At 46.0% G+C, this 16,518-nt stretch overlaps 1 protein-coding gene across 1 annotated transcript in view; it reads left to right on the forward strand.

Annotated features, from left to right (window-relative positions):
* Positions 1–16,518, forward strand: part of kitb (KIT proto-oncogene, receptor tyrosine kinase b) — a 34,020-nt gene that overhangs the window by 11,555 nt on the left and 5,947 nt on the right. Inside the window, exons 4-17 of the mRNA XM_056279662.1 lie at positions 3,842–3,981; positions 4,762–4,930; positions 6,460–6,649; positions 6,751–6,866; positions 7,239–7,353; positions 9,591–9,784; positions 10,392–10,498; positions 11,417–11,543; positions 11,800–11,904; positions 14,019–14,129; positions 14,402–14,540; positions 14,721–14,788; positions 14,911–15,002; positions 15,160–15,282. Coding sequence (XP_056135637.1) covers positions 3,842–3,981; positions 4,762–4,930; positions 6,460–6,649; positions 6,751–6,866; positions 7,239–7,353; positions 9,591–9,784; positions 10,392–10,498; positions 11,417–11,543; positions 11,800–11,904; positions 14,019–14,129; positions 14,402–14,540; positions 14,721–14,788; positions 14,911–15,002; positions 15,160–15,282 — 1,796 coding nt within the window. The remainder of the gene's footprint in view (positions 1–3,841; positions 3,982–4,761; positions 4,931–6,459; positions 6,650–6,750; positions 6,867–7,238; positions 7,354–9,590; positions 9,785–10,391; positions 10,499–11,416; positions 11,544–11,799; positions 11,905–14,018; positions 14,130–14,401; positions 14,541–14,720; positions 14,789–14,910; positions 15,003–15,159; positions 15,283–16,518) is intronic.

The following is a 16,518-nucleotide window of genomic DNA, read 5'->3' on the forward strand; positions in this document are numbered from 1 at the left end:
GGAGTGTGAGGTTGTTGCTCTGCAGGCTCCTGCCCCCCCCGTGGGCTCTGTGTTCCTCTGGGGTTGCGGTGTTTTGGGCTCCCGGCTGTTCTCTTGGTCGTGGGGCGTCTGCACGTCTGCGGGGCCCGTGGGGTGGCTGCAGGGTCTGTCTGTTGCTCGAAGGCACTACGATAAGTCACGATCTCAGACACCAGAATATGTTGGGGTTACTCAGGTGCGCCCACAGGTGGACGCTTCATATGCACATACAGACTGCTAGCATCTGCCTCACACCCTCCATGGGTTACATCCTTCTTCTTAATCCCTTTTCCTCCTTTTTGTCCTCCTTTTTTTAAAGTCTTCTCCTTAATCGCTTCAACTGCTATCCTAAACCGATGTCGATAAGATCGATTTAATCGTGTATTATCGTACACATGTCAGCGTCTGTTTCTATGTCTATGTCTTATCAGATACACGTTGTCATTTTTTCGTTTCTGAGTTTCTTTGTCTCGCTTGTGGAGACTGTCCCCCTCTTGGAGAAGCGATGCTGATTGGTTGTTTAGCTGACCAAACATGCTGAAGAGGGGGAGCGGTGGGGGGGGGGCTATAAATGCATAAAAAGAAATGAGCTAATATTAGTTTCAAGACTGTTGTTCGAGGCTGCTCTTCTGGCCGACGTGACACAATGCGTCATAAAACCCATAAAAAGGACAGTCTTCTGGAATGGATCGAGTTTCGTTTTATGCTTGCTGTAAATCCAGAATTATTTTTTTGCAGGTTTAGGAGCTGAAATAGAGGAGCTAGGGTTGTTGGGGTTGTGACACACTTTTCTTACTGTGAGCTCATGTGGGAGAGAAAGGGGCCGAGAAGGAGGGCAGGGAGCGAAGGAGGTTTGTGCTGAGGATTAGGGTAACACAAACAGGTTGGAGATTTGAAGCAGAGCGTGAAGACGCTGTTGTTGGCGGTACGCATGATCCTTATCCAAACGTTTGCTCCTAACCGCCATGAGCTCACGTCCACACCGAAAGCCAGACTGTGTGCGTTTGATTGTTGATTACGCGATAGCTCCCAAGTCTCCATGAACATCCGGGAACCTCCCCGAAATCAAACCCCTCTTCCGCATAGCTTTCCCACGCTGCTGGACTGGCGCTAAAGCCCGCATCATTCTGGCATTTATAGAGTTTAAAGCAGGGCGTCCGGGTAGCGCGGCGGTCTATTCAGGTGCCTGCCAGCGTTCCTACACACACGATCGGCCGTGGCTGCGGGTGGGAGGCCGGATGTGTGTCCTGGTCCCTGCACTAGCGCCTCCTCTGGTCGGGAGGCCTGTTCGGAGCGGGGCGGGGCGGACTTGGGGGAATAACGTGATCCTCCCACGCGCTACGTCCCCCTGGTGAAACTCGTCGCTGTCAAGTGAAAAGAAGCGGCTGGGGACTCCACATGTATCGGAGGAGGCACGTGGTAGTCTGCAGCCTTCCCCGGATCGACAGAGCAGGTGGAGCAGCGACCGGGACGTCTCGGAAGGGTGGGGTAATGGGCCGGATACAATTGGGGGGAACAAAAGGGGAGAAAATTCGCGTGTCCGGGTGACGTGGCGGTCTATTCCGTTGCCTACCAACACGGGGATCGCCAGTTCGAATCCCCGTGTTACCTCCGGCTTGGTCGAGCGTCCCTACAGACACAATGGCCGTGTATGCGGATGGGAAGCCGGATGTGTGTATGTGTCCTGGTCGCTGCATTAGCACCTCCTCAGGGCGCCTGTTCAGGGGGGAGGAGCAACTGGGGGGAATAGCATGATCCTCCCACGCGCTACGTCTCCCTGGCGAAACTCCTCACAGTCGGGTGAAAAGAAGTGGCTGGTGACTCCACATGTAACGGAGGAGGCATGTGGTAGTCTGCAGCCCTCCCCGGATCGGCAGAGGGAGTGGAGCAGCGACCGGGACGGCTCGGAAGAGTGGGGTAATTGGCCGGATACAATTGGGGGGGGGGGTTCTCAAACTTTTTGGGGCCAGGGACCCTTTACAGGGGACAAACATTTCCAAGGACCCCCCCCTCATATTAGTAACACCAATTAAGCATGTTTACAACCATTTGTACTCTTAGATGCCATTGGAGATGTTTAGGAGAGATGGCAGTGGAGTTTTTAACAAGACTGTTTAACACCCTGTGATGGCCTGGCGGCCTGTCCAGGGTGTCTCCCCGCCAGCCGCCCAATGGCTGCTGGGATAGGCTCCAGCATCCCCGCGACCCTGAGAGCAGGATAAGCGGTTTGGATAATGGATGGATGGATGGATGGATGTCATTGGAACTATTTGTATCCTAAAACTTTACAACCTAAATACTTCAGACCTGTTTCACGGTGATGAACAGAAACACATTTCACTTTGAGTCATGTTAACACCACTTATGCACGCAAATGCCCCTTATCTGTAGAGTGCTAAGTATCAGACTGGGTAACACTGTTGTCGTACTCTTGACATGAGCAAAACTGTGGGCCTGTATTTTTCTATCATGAGAAAAGACACACATTAACCTGACACCCTAGTTAAAGGAGAGGTAATACATGTTGTTGAGCACTACTACACGTATCTGAGGATAATCGTTGATTCTAACTTGATGATGATACAACGCAATTTCATAATTCATAGCACATTATTTTGCAGACCCCTGGCTATCAGACCCCACTCTGGGAACCAGTGGCGTAAAGAAACAAGCGGGTCGTGCAGTGTTGCAGCGTATACACGACACGCCCACTTGATTGGCTCCTCACGCGTCACTCTTTTATGTAAGAACCAATCAGGCGTGGTTGTAGGCGGGATCTCCTGACGCTACAGTTACGGTAGACGTAAAGAAACGGAACTGAAAAGAAGAGACACAAGATGAGGGGATGTAAGGACTGGCAAGAAAAAAAGGATGAGGGAAATGGTGGCGCACTGTAGAAAGCTGAAGAATGGAACAACAGCGAACAACTAAAATATAATTTATGTTGTTGTTTTGTTGCTAAACTTTTTAACTTAATGAGCCAAGGGCCTATATGGAGAACGTCAACCTTCTATGTGGATGGTGGACTGTGTCCAAACCTGGATGGTAGTTGTATTAACAAATTACCAGGTATTGGTTTGAACATTATTCATAATTATCATTTTCCGCTAATCAGCAAAAACAACCTTCAGCAAAAACTATATACAGCAGCAACATGACAACAGTTTAAGTGTTTCTTGGCTTATGTTGTCCCAGGCAAGACAATAGAATAGGGTAATAGTAGTTACTGCCCACTCCGCCCTGGTCAAAATTTTGATATTTTGCAGCGTTGACGGTGTCTCGTTGAAATACACCAAAATCTTGCTGAAATGTCCAACAAATCTCCCAGAAGTCCGCTTTGCAAATTTGGTCTCTCTTGTATATTGTAACGATCACGGATGAATACGCTCGGTAGCCCTGGGCTAACGGGTCGGACCCTTTAGTGGACTGGTTAACGTTGTCGCTTGCGGAGTGGGAGCCACGGGTTCGCGTCCCGGCTGTGGCGGTTCTCGGACTTCCCCCCGAATTCGCTACAATATGCTCACATGAATCTCTGCACTTGTGCACGTGTCGATGAGTGCACTAGTTTCACGCCTACAAACTAATAAGCAAAGGGAGCCACAATGGACACCCTTCATCCTTCCAGTAAGATATCATCTTCAGTGTCATGCATTAGTGTTAAATGCTGTTTCAGACGCATCTCAACCCTGCCAAAACACTCGCGGGAGCAACGCTGGCTGGTGTCCATTTGTAAATGAGTTTGCAAAAAACCCCGTTTTTTTGCTCTCTCTCTGCCCTTCAGTCAAGCTCATGTTACCCCCCCCCCACCCCGTCTCATTTGCAGTCCCAGAGGTCCCGCCAGTGATCACAATGTCCCAGAGAGGGAACATGATTTTGAGGAGAGGAGAGACGTTTGAGCTGACCTGCAGCTCCTCCAACGTCAACCCCGACTTCAGTCTTAAATGGGACATCCCCTCTGCAGCGGTAAGATATAAGTGGGGAAACAGCCTATCTGTCATCTGACTGGCTGATATTGTTGTTTTTGTTTTTTTATAGGCATCCACATTTCAATTCCACGTTTGATCTTAAAACGGCCCCAACGTACTTTTTTTGTTTTGCTTTAATATATAATTAAATTCATTTTGGTTGCAAGTGTGATGGCTATGGGAGAATGAGACAAAATCCAACTAGAAGCCTTGATCTCACGGTGCACCTTGTCTGCCATCGTGCACGAAACCTCTTTCCCGAGAAAATAAAGGGATTGCTTTGCATTACACATCTAAGTATACGAAATTTTACTTCTCCTCATCTATGAACATAGGCGCTTTTCTTCTGCGATAGTCTGCTGAGCTACAGCTTGTAAAAAAAAATGCACGTGTCTTGTGAAGGGGAAAAAAGCGTCCTGGTTGTCTTTGCAACAGCTGAAGTAAATGACGCTGATGTGATGCAAAAAGTTACCTGTTGCTTGGCGACAAATCACTGTTGAGTCAGCTTCTGTGCAATATAGATGTGAAATATAAGCTTGTTCAATAGAAATCGCAGGTATTTCGTTTAGGTCTTCATTGGTAGCCATGTTGAAACAATGGCAAAGGGGGGGGGGATAACATCAATGTTAGCTCACTGTCTCTATTGGGGGGATTGTCCGTGTGTTTGACAGTAATGATTGTATTACTACTCATCATAGCACATCAAATCAATTCCACATTATAAGGAACCAATGCATTCATTTCATAATACACCCTTGACCCCTCCGATCCTGCACAGAATCCCGTTAAGACCAGATCCTCAAACATCCTTTCTGGTTCCCGCGGTTACAAACGCTCCACCTCCCTCTGGATCAGTGCTGTCAATCAATCAGACTCCGGCGTCTACCGCTGCTATGCCCAAAATGAGAGAGGTACCACTGCCACAGCGCTGCAGTTGGATGTCCTTGGTGAGTTATAAAGGATATCTGTGTGTATGTGTTGTCTGTGCAAAACATCCACGCAGAATATATTCTCTTGCTAAGCAAAATCGTGTTTTCTTTTCCGAGCTGTCACCATGTGCTATTGTTTTCCCAATCGTTGCAGCCTTCAGTATGAGCAGGCTCCGTAATAAGGACCCATCCGGGATCCCAGCCAGAGAGACATGTGATCCTCCATTAGCTGTCTGACATTCAGACGCGGATGCAGAGGTCCTCGTGATTCTGGGAGCTGTTGTGCTGTCCCGTTCAGTCACCTGCTTCTCATCCACTCCACCAAGTTATCTGTGTCACCATTTCCAGACGGGGGGTGGGGGGGGCGCATACACTTGCTAGCCGGATAAAAATGCAAGACACGATCAGTCGCCTAAAAGGATGAGGCCACTGGCGTTGTTATTTCCGAGCTGAATCAGAATACCGAACACCTGAGTGTCCTTCTTGTGAGATCACTCAACCAAGCCTATTTTTTCTGTTATTCACAACCTGTGATTTCGTTCTTTGGGTTGTATCTGTTATATAAGAGTGTAGAGCCGAAGGAACGGAGAAGACCGTAGGTTCACACTTTAGCCGTGTAGGCAACTTTCTTTAATCCACGGTAAATCAGAGAGAGAACAAAACCACAGCTCGACTGAGCGGAGGTGGCAAGAATAATCAGAAAACTGGCTGGACAACCATAACTTAACCCTGCGTTAACCTGCCAGGGCAACCATGACTTAACCCTTAGTTCTTGGGTTGAATTCTGTCCCCAATACGTGTCCACCACAAGAGATTATTATTATTTCTTCGTCTTCTTCTTCTTCTTCTTCTCCTTCTCCTTCTCCTTCTTCCTCTTCTTCTTCTTCGACCACGGATGACTTGGCTAACGGGTCGGACCCTTTAGTCGACTGGTTAGCGCAGTCGACCCGGGTTCTCATCCCGGCTGCCCCCCCCCCCGAATTTGCTACAATTTCCTATCTTATTCGGTGTAAGAATGGCGGCGCAAATTCACGTTTCCGGCGGCCGCACCCACTACCGTCCATGCAGTGTCTTCGTCTTTGCTTGATGGCGGAGAGAGCTGGCGCTGGCTCGGCTGGGAGAGCTTGCTCTGCTTCGTGCTGTGGGCCCAGGGACCACGGCCCAGCCTGGAGCTGCGCCCGAAGATAAAACACCGAGGGTGGCCCGACAGGACGCGGAAGCTGGGCAGGCTAAGCTAACTGCTAGCCCATACAGACCGACAGTTCCGACAGTCATCCTGGCTGGCGTTTGTTCTACTGGATAGTAATTTTTTTTGTTTTGTTTTGTTTCTTTGGTTTAGATATATGTGTTAGTTTGGATATATATGTTCTTGTAGTTGTTGTAGTTTTTGAATATGTGTTTTTGTGTTTGTGTTGCACTGCCGTGGGCTGGAGGAAACAATGTTTCGTTTCATTTCATGTGCGCAAGTGCATGAAATGAAATAACAAATAAAGTGTTTCTGATTCTGATTCTGATTTATGAGACTGTGCAATTCTGTTGTGCTCCAGACCAAGGCTTCATCTATGTAGTCGAGAGTCCAGGCGTCATCCAGTATGATGTCAAAGAGGGGGAGAGCTTGACCCTCAGGGCTGAGTTTGATTCCTATCCCAAGCCCAGCACCCTGATCTGGGCTTACAATGGCAAGCATCTCCGCAATACCACGGAGCACGTTATCACTGTCCATCGCAACAGATACAGGTACGATGGACGTTATGCTCATATGCATGGCAGTGTACAAATATGCATGCATGCACACACACAGATGTTGATGGGACTTTTCCCCAATGTTCTCTTTTCAGCTATATCAGTGAGCTGAAACTAGTGAGAGTACTCAGAACAGAGGGTGGGATCTACAGTTTCTTGGCCAGTCATGATGATGAATCTGTCAATCAAACTTTCCCTGTTTATGTCTACAGTAAGTGCTGTTTGTTCTGGCAGTTGTATGTTGGTTTTTTTGTTTTTGTTTTTTTAATGTGACTGGTTTTCCAGTTTTTGGTTTTCCAGACACAACATACTCGAGAACTGACACCTGAAAAGGACCTAAAGCAGTTAGTTAAGCTGTAGATTTTGGCCGTCATATATGCCTCATTGTCTTCTGAGAACACGAACTTGTTCAACTTTGTAAATATAAGGACATATACGACATCAGGACTTTAACTGCAAAAGTGAGTCTCGGAATCATTGCAATTACGTCTAAATATCCATCTAACGTCTCTCTCTCTCTCTCTCTCTCTCTCTCTCTCTCTCTCTCTCTCTCTCTCTCTCTCTCTCTCTCTCATTCTTCAAGGTAAGCCAGTCATTATCTCCCAAAAGGGGCCTGTTGATGGACAGGTGCGGTGCATTGCCGCTGGTTATCCGACCCCAAAAATCAGCTGGTACCTCTGTGACATGCCACATACGCGGTACGTCCAAAATGTCACTGTCTTTTCTTTTATCTCTTTTTCTCATTTCCTATCGTGACATGACAGGAGAGACAGGAGAAAGACACAATAAACATATGGCACTTGACACGAGCTTCTCTCTGAGCATATTTTTTGTATTGATAAATCCAGATTGTATTGTGTTGCACTGTATTTTTTCCAGCTTTTGTTAGATGTGGTTTGATCACATGACCTCCATCACCTGCTTTACTGCTAATAGTGGTCAGGTCTACTTCCCTCTAGATAGATAGATAGATAGATAGATAGATAGATAGATAGATAGATAGATAGATAGATAGACAGACAGACAGACAGACAGAGAGAGAGAGACAGAGAAAGAAAGAAAAATAGACAGACAGATAGATGAATGTTAGACAGAAAGAAAAATAGATAGATAGACAGACAGACAGACAGACAGACAGACAGATAGACAGATAAATGGATGATAGACAGAAAGAAAAATGGACGGACGGACAGAGACAGACAGACAGATAGATAGTCGACCCAGCGGCAACATTCTCAAAGCCATACGACAGATTCACATCATCACCCAAACAAGGCAACATTTGTTTTATAAACCCTGCCCATAAGAAACTATGTAAGACAAAAGCAACAACAACTGCAGTGAAAATGGTCAATAAGTTGTACTGAATCACGGGGGGATGTTTATTCAGTGCCCCCAGCACAGAGATAACAAGGCTTTTATGCTAAAGTGGGGTCTTTTTGAGTTCCCTCCACTGCAGCCAGAGGGGGAAGAGTGCATGAGGGAGGAGTGGATGATCTGGGTCATGTGCTGTCTGTATGTGTCATGTGGTGATGTGACTGGTTCAGCTGCACGGAGACCAGTTATTTTAGATGTTGTACTCTGCAAAATAAAACCCAATGGGGTCTCTGTTCTTCTGTATACACGATATACAAGATTTGAATCGGAAGCAAATTGGGCAGAGACCTTTTTAATGCAGCACTAACATAAAGCATTCATTTTAATGGGGATGGCGTCTCACCTACTTGTATTCAAGAATTGAGCCAAGACACCCTGCCTGCCATTTCACAAGGGTGACGTTTGTCTTTTTTGTCTTGTTAGGATACTTAATGATAAGTATCATTTAATTTATCTGTGGTCAGAGACAAGGAAATTTGGCAGTGGAATGAAAGAGGCAATGGACGTTGCATGACTTGGCTGAGTTAGATTTATGCATGCTCTCGCTACATAATCTTATGACCTACATTATTCATGATTTCCGCTTCCGGTGTGGAAAGATGGCTGCGTAAATTCACGTTTGCAGTGGCCTCAGCCAATACCAGTGTGGAAAGATGATGGCGCAAATTCACGTTTGCGGTGGCCTAACCCAGTACCATCCATGCAGTGTCTTTGTCTGCGTCTAAGTTTGTCTTCGTTTGATGGCTGGGAGAGTTGGCACTGGATTGGCTGGGAGAGCTTTATCTGCTGCGTCCTGTGGGCCCAGGGACCACGGCCCTGCCTGGAGCTGTACCCAAAGAGGTAACACCAAGGGCGGTCTGACAGGACGCAGAAGCAGGGCAGGCTAAGCTAACTGCTCACCCATGCACACTGGCAGTTCCGATAACACCAAGGGCGGCCGGCGGCGGCCTCGCTTAGCCTTGACTGTGTTTTTAGTGTTGTCGTGTGGAGTGCGGGGAGGTGTGTCGAAGGTGAGAGGAGAGCTAGCATTAGATCGGCTGGGGGAGCCTGGTCTGCTGCGTCCTGTAGGCCCAAGGACCATGGTCCTGTCTGGAGCTGCGCATGAGGAGGAAACACTGAGGGCGGTCTGACAGGATGCAGAAGTGGGGCAGGCTAAGCTAACTGCTAGCCCATGCAGACTGGCAGTTCTGACAGTCATCCTGGCTGGTGTTCGTTCTCCTGGACAGTGATTTTTCTTCTTTTTTTTTAGTTTCGATATATGTGTTAGTTTGGATAAGTGTCCTTGTAGTTCGTGTAGTTTTTGGATATGTGTTTTTTTCTTTGTGTTGCACTGCTGTGGGCTGGGGAAATTATGTTTTGCTTCATTTCACGTGCGTAAGTGCATGAAATGAAATGACAAAGTGTTTCTGATTCTGATTCTACATTATATGACACTTTCCCTACTATATGTACTTGCCAGTGTAGCAGTTTTTTCTGAATAGCCAAATATTTTTTCAAATAACAGTAAGAGACAAAGGGGAGTAAACGGTTTGTCAACAATTTTATGATTCCCCCTTAGGTGCTCACACCTGCCCAACGCTAGCCAGTGGGAGACTCCGGAGGCTTTCATGGTGACAGAGTCAAACTCTGCCTTTGGAAGAAGAGTTGTGGAGAGCCGACTGAATGTCAGCAAGGAACACACACAGTATCACACACTGGAGTGTGTCGCCACCACGGACGATGAAGAGGCCTACACACTTTTCTCTATTAGTGGTAAGGTTGTGCCTACATCTACATGAGACACCGATACACCGAACACAAATAGACTCACCAACATCAAACTAAAAGTGGCTGGATTACACAGAGATTCATGTACACATTCACATACATGCACATGCACACACACACACACACACACACACACACACACACACACACACACACACACACACACACACACAGATATATGTACAGTACACACATGCAGAGCCTATGTCTATGGAGGGCAGGTGGGAGGGGTCACTGGGTGCAGATTGAATGAGATTAATAGATGCTGACTGTGCAAACAGGGATTAGATCAGGACCCAATAATCCTTCATACACAAACAAACACCACTGCTGCAGCTGTGAGGGTCTGTCAACTGAACTAGGAGGAGGTGGTGTGCATTTGTGTGCATATGCTCATATGTCTGTGTTTCTCTGTCTGTGGATCCACCACAAAAGTCAGTTTATTTCTGAAATTTCTGTGTCCTCACTGCTACTTTCTGTGTGTGTGTGTGTGTGTGTGTGTGTGTGTGTGTGTGTGTGTGTGTGTGTGTGTGTGTGTGTGTGTGTGTGTGTGTGTGTGTGTGTGTGTGTGTGTGTGTGTGTCTCCTCTCAGAACGCACAGTCCCCCACAAACTCTTCACTCCTCTGCTGACAGGCATGTTGGCCACTGGTGTGTTACTCAGTCTCACTCTCATGGTGCTGCTCTATAAGTATCTGCAGGTAAGAAAGGACACATGTCGCAAGGGCCACTACTGTTTTATGGAAAATCTCGTATCTGCAGTTTCATTAATTTACATGTTTTCGCTCGAACAAAACAAGGGCGTATATCATCACAAAGAACACTTGGCACGTTTTATCATCATCCCAGAGCCCATGAAACCCGGACAAACCCATGTATTAGTATCAAAATGTGTGGGGGCATCAATACAAATGCAGGGACTCTTGTCAACTTCTCAGAAGCTACGAAAATGGGAAATGGGGTCTCATCGACATCCAGAAAGACTATCTATTGAATGCAGAAAAATAAGTGCTGCAAAAGGCAAACTGACACTGCATTCCTGGCCAAGCACCTGGCATTCATTTACTAATGGCTCCTGCCCCCCAGTTCTTAATTATGTCATCCTATTTCTTCTATGTGGACGCTCACTTGAGCACAGCACAAGCATTACTGCATCACATCCTGTGCATTGGTAAACCGGTAGGCCGCATACTTATGATTCAGTGGGGAGCATCGTCCAGAATGTGACCCAGCATATTTGCCTATCTGCGGTAATGATTTCTCTGCTGATGCGAGCGCCAGCCATTTCTTTTCAATCAATTTTACTTCTCCGGGTAGAACGCGTCCCTAATGAAATTGCGACTCAGCCGTTCAGAATGCAGACGCAATAAATCTATTCTCATCATAGTCCCGGGTTGTACTTTCCATCAAATGAGACGTTTGACATTCGCATCACGCCTAGAACCATTAACTCTCACCGATGGTGATTTTGCTCTAACGGCGTTCGGATGAGTCGGGCTGCTCTTAAATGGGTTTCCCAATATGCACCGGGATCATTAGGGTAAAAAGTGCGGACATGATCTGACCTCTAAAGTGCATAATGCAATCTACTGCCTCTTCTCCTCCCCTGCTTAAACTAGAAACCCAAGTTCCAAATCCAGTGGAAGGTTATAGACAGTATCCATGGCAACAACTACATTTACATCGATCCCACCCAGCTCCCTTATGACCCCAAGTGGGAGTTCCCTCGACAGAAGCTACGCTTTGGTATGGCGGCACCCACATGTATGTGTGTGTGTGTGTGTGTGTGTGTGTGTGTGTGTGTGTGTGTGTGTGTGTGTGTGTGTGTGTGTGTGTGTGTGTGTGTGTCTTATATGGATCATATTCAATCACTGAATATAATTTTGCCTTTGCTGGTATTCCTTGAATAAATTTGAAATGGTCACAATTTGTGTGTGTGTGTGTGTGTGTGTGTGTGTGTGTGTGTGTGTGTGTGTGTGTGTGTGTGTGTATGATTGTATAGGTAAAACCCTGGGGTCCGGGGCATTTGGAAAGGTAGTGAGGGCCACTGCCTATGGACTCTGCTCACCAGATAATGTCATGACTGTTGCTGTTAAGATGCTCAAACGTAAGTGTGTGTGTGTGTGTGTGTGTGTGTGTGTGTGTGTGTGTGTGTGTGTGTGTGTGTGTGTGTGTTCTTGTGTGTTAATCTTTTTGTCACAAACGTTGCCAGTAAAGACTCTATGCCAAGCCTAAAGTCAAAGCACTTTCTGTCGGGCATCCGGGTAGCGTGGCGGTCTATTCCGTTGCCTACCAACACAGGAATCGCCAGTTCAAATCCCCATGTTACCCCCGGCTTGGTTGAGCGCTCCTACAGACACAATTGGCCGTCTGCAGGTGGGAAGCCAGATGTGGGTATGTGTCCTGGTCGCTGCACTAGCGCCTCCTCTGGTCGGTTCTGGGGGGAGGGGGAACTGGGGGAATAGCGTGATCCTCCCATGCACTACGTCCCCCTGGTGAAACTCCTCACTGTCAGGTGAAAAGAAGCAGCTGGTGACTCCACATATGTATATCAGAGGAGGCATGTGGTAGTCTGCAGCCCTCCCTGGATCAGCAGAGGGGGTGGAGCAGTGACAGGGACGGCTCAGGAGAGTGGGGTAACTGGCCAAGTACAATTGGGAGAAAAAGGGGGGGGAAATCAACAACAACAAAAAAGCACTTTCTGTTGCTCCCTTTCTTCTGTTGCTGCTCTGCAAAAGTATGAATCAACCCATGTTACTGTACCGGTCCATCGGTTCCACACCATGTTACCTGCTACTAACATCAACAAACTCAGCCGTATCACACACACTGCCTCCAAAATCATTGGCCTTCCCACACTCCACCTCTCTTCAACAGCAAAGCGAGCCATAAACACACAAAGCATTCACTATGGCACGCGACCCCGGGCACCCCCTCCACCCATTCTTCACTTTACGCCCATCTGGTCCAAGGTACGGGTCCATAGCTTAGAGAAAAGCCTGCAGGAGTTAGGTCCCCTCCGCCATAGCATCGCTAAACAAAATGCCCCGCTAAAAATCTTTGTGTCTGTGTCGCCGTGTCCCACTGAATGTCATGTAGTATGTATGTGTGTAGCGTGTAGCCATGGCTGTGTACCTATATGTGTGACTGTATGGATGTATATGTGTGAATATGTATGGAGGCATTTGTTTTTAATGTACCAGACTATGGCAACAAGTTTCCTATAAATAGTTTATATAGGTATATTTACATGTTTGTATGTATGAATGTGTTTGTGTCTGTCTGTCTGTCTGTCTCTGTCTGTCTGTCTATCTATCTATCTATCTATCTATCTATCTATCTATCTATCTATCTATCTATCTATCTATCAAATTCAAATTTGCTTTTATTAGCATGACAAATGTACATTTGTATTGCAAAGCATTTTCACATAAAGGAAAATAAGAATGCACGGATACAGAACATATATACATCAACACATGCAATAAAACAACTTACACAGCTACGTCATGGCAACAAGATCCGTCATGGCAACAACTTACACAGCTATGTCATGGCAACAAGATAGATAGATGCTAGATAAATGTTAGATAGATAGATAGATAGATAGATAGATAGATAGATAGATAGATAGATAGATAGATAGATAGATAATTTATCTATCTAACATCTATATTTCATTTCGTCTATGCAATTTTGCACAGAAGAAATAAAACCCCTCAATTGCAGGTATATAAAACATGCTTTCTTGAGACGTTATATGTCAAGGAGAGTTCCTCGTAAGACGTTAGAGCATCTTCTTTATAAAGGTCAGGTATTTTGCTTAGCCCTTTCTGTGCCCATAGTTGGAATCCAGCATCCAGACTGCCTGGTTTAAATGAAACATTGCCCCAGATTGGACTGAGTTGCGACAAGGAGTTAGATATAGTCATGTATTTCTTTACGTCGTACCGTACATTAACCATATGAAGCACCATAGGATGGGCAGTACGTGCTCTGAGGTGTTTTAGCTTGGCTGAATACAGACATATAAATCTAATGGTGTCTGAACAGAGCACGACTCTGTATCCATCCATGACGGAGTATCTTCAGCAGGAAAATAGAACTATCTATCATCTCTCTCTCTCTCTCTCTCCCTCTCCCTCTCCCTCTCTCTCGTAGTAACATATGTTGCACTACTTTAACAGTTTGAGTGATTAGATCTTGATGATGTCATCCTAGCTAATGCCCATTCCACTGAGAAGGAGGCTCTGATGTCAGAGCTCAAGGTTCTCAGTTACCTTGGAAACCATGTCAACATAGTCAACCTGCTCGGTGCCTGCACGGTGGGAGGTGAGAGAAGTATTTCTTCTTTCTTTTTTTTCCATTTCATTTTGCTGCGTTTTGTTTTTATTGATTGCTGGCAGAGATAAATTCCCAGCAGTGAGGTCGGCATGGCAGTAAAGCAGCGATTCTCAAATATTTTTGGAACATAAGCTCCTGACAGTTTAACCTGACAATCACAAAAACCTTCTCTAACTTTGGATTGGTAGCATGTGTGTTTGGTTTAATATGGTTTTATATGATTTACCAATCTCACCAATCTCACCTCGTTCTCTCCTCAGGCCCAACTCTGGTGATTACAGAGTACTGTTGCTATGGTGACCTGCTCAACTTCCTGCGCAGAAAAAGACAGTTCTACCTCAGCTCTCAGATCAACGATGGCTACTACCGCAATGCCCTTAAGCAAGACAATCCCACAAGGTGTCCGCCTGTATTCGTGTCTTGTCTTTTTGGTTGCATGCACATTCTGAATAGTGTGTAAGTGTAGCTGAAACTTGTTACTCTGCAATATTTCAGTATTCATCTATGTTTGGTGTGTGTGTGTGTGTGTGTGTGTGTGTGTGTGTGTGTGTGTGTGTGTGTGTGTGTCCGTCCTTGCAGCAGAGAGGAGGTCGACACGGGTTATATGCCTATGCGACCATCTGAGAGAGACAGGTCTTCTTTGTCAGGTGTGACTCTCTCACACCACACTTATCACCACACCTCACCCCTGCCTTGAGCCTGCCTCTTGGGGTAAACCTATCTGAAATAAATTGCTTTGTGTTTGTCACCCGTGTCTGTCACCGTCTAGATGAGATTGAAGATCAGCCTCTGGATGCAGAAGACCTTCTCAGCTTTTCTTACCAGGTGGCCAAGGGAATGGAGTACATTACCTCCAAGAACGTAAGGCTGCCAGAGTACACGCTTGTTTGTATAAGTTTGTGTGTCTATGTGTCATCCATCATGGAAATCTGCTGCAGTGTCAACAAACATCTCTGTGTTTGTGTGTGTGTGTTTGTGTGTGTGTGTGTGTGTGTGTGTGTGTTTTGGGCATTTCCAGTGTATTCACAGGGACCTGGCAGCCCGAAATGTTCTGCTGACTCACGGCAGGGTGGCGAAGATCTGTGACTTCGGGCTGGCAAGAGACATCACTACTGATGCCAGCTATGTGCTCAGGGGCAATGTGAGTCTCTCTCTCTCTCTCGCTCTCTCGCTCTCTCTCTCTCTCTCTCTTGCTAGATTTTGTTTTTACCCTTGAGCATCAATGTTATTGTCTTGGAAAGTACCTCTGCCTCCGATCAGCCTTGACATTGTGATTCATGTTGTCCAAAAGCAGAACCAGAATCATGTTTGTTGGCCGTGTAGGTTTGCACGTACATGGAATTTGACTCCGGTTTTGTGGCTCTCTCAGTGTACTTAACATAGAGTAACAACACTACAACACAACAATCTTCAGATATATACACAAGGATTGACTTATACAGGTGAAATAATGGGTGATAAAGTGCAATGGTGCAGAGAATATATCAGAGGAATCAGCATCCATCCACTGCACACTGTGGCATGATGAATCAACGTGGTGCTTCACAGTCTTCATCCATCTGTTCTCCTGGCCTGCCGAGCACATCAGCTAATTGCCCGTCGTCGGAGTTCAGGGCTTTTACATCACCGCTCACAACAAGCGTTTAAAGGAATGCCATTTTGATGTCCTGATTTTAATCTGTTGTCTGTGTCGTTCGTTGTATTGTATTTTGTAGGTGTTGCTTTGAATCTCGCTGTGTTTTATCATATTTTATTTTTTTAATCTTTTTTTTCTTCATTTTCTTTGTTTTATTTATTTTGTGAAGCACTTTGCAACTTTGTTGAGAAAAGTACAATAGAATTTTTGCTATTATTATTTTTATTGTTATTATTTTCATTATTTTTCTTATTAACACACCTTCTTTCTACTAGCCCTTCTATTTATTTCTTTATTTTTCTTCCTGTTTTTCTTTTTCCCCCCTCCTCTCTTTCTACTGTGTATCAAGGGAAGCGGGATAGAAAAGATGAGATGCATAGGCCCATATTCGTTTAAAACCTGGCAGTAAGAGCATTGCACCACACTACAGTAATGTGTGCTCAGTCATAGAAACAGCCTTGCATAGACACTCGACCGTAGACACTCAGCAGTGACCCCAGTGAAGGACAAATGAAACATAGATGTCAGTGAATTGGTACGTATTCAATAGCCTCCAATCATTCATGTGCCATGTGCCAACACAATGGCCAGTGCCAAATCGGACGTTTCTGACAGCACAACTTTGTGTAGTAAGAGATGAGGTTGTCATCTGTGATTACAAAATGTCTTTGGGTATTCCTCTTCTAACAAAACACCCCCTTCCTCATACACTCCCGATGCTAGAATCGCAATGTCTGCCCC

Source organism: Lampris incognitus, chromosome 5, assembly GCF_029633865.1.
Source record: "Lampris incognitus isolate fLamInc1 chromosome 5, fLamInc1.hap2, whole genome shotgun sequence".
Lineage (NCBI taxonomy): Eukaryota > Metazoa > Chordata > Actinopteri > Lampriformes > Lampridae > Lampris > Lampris incognitus.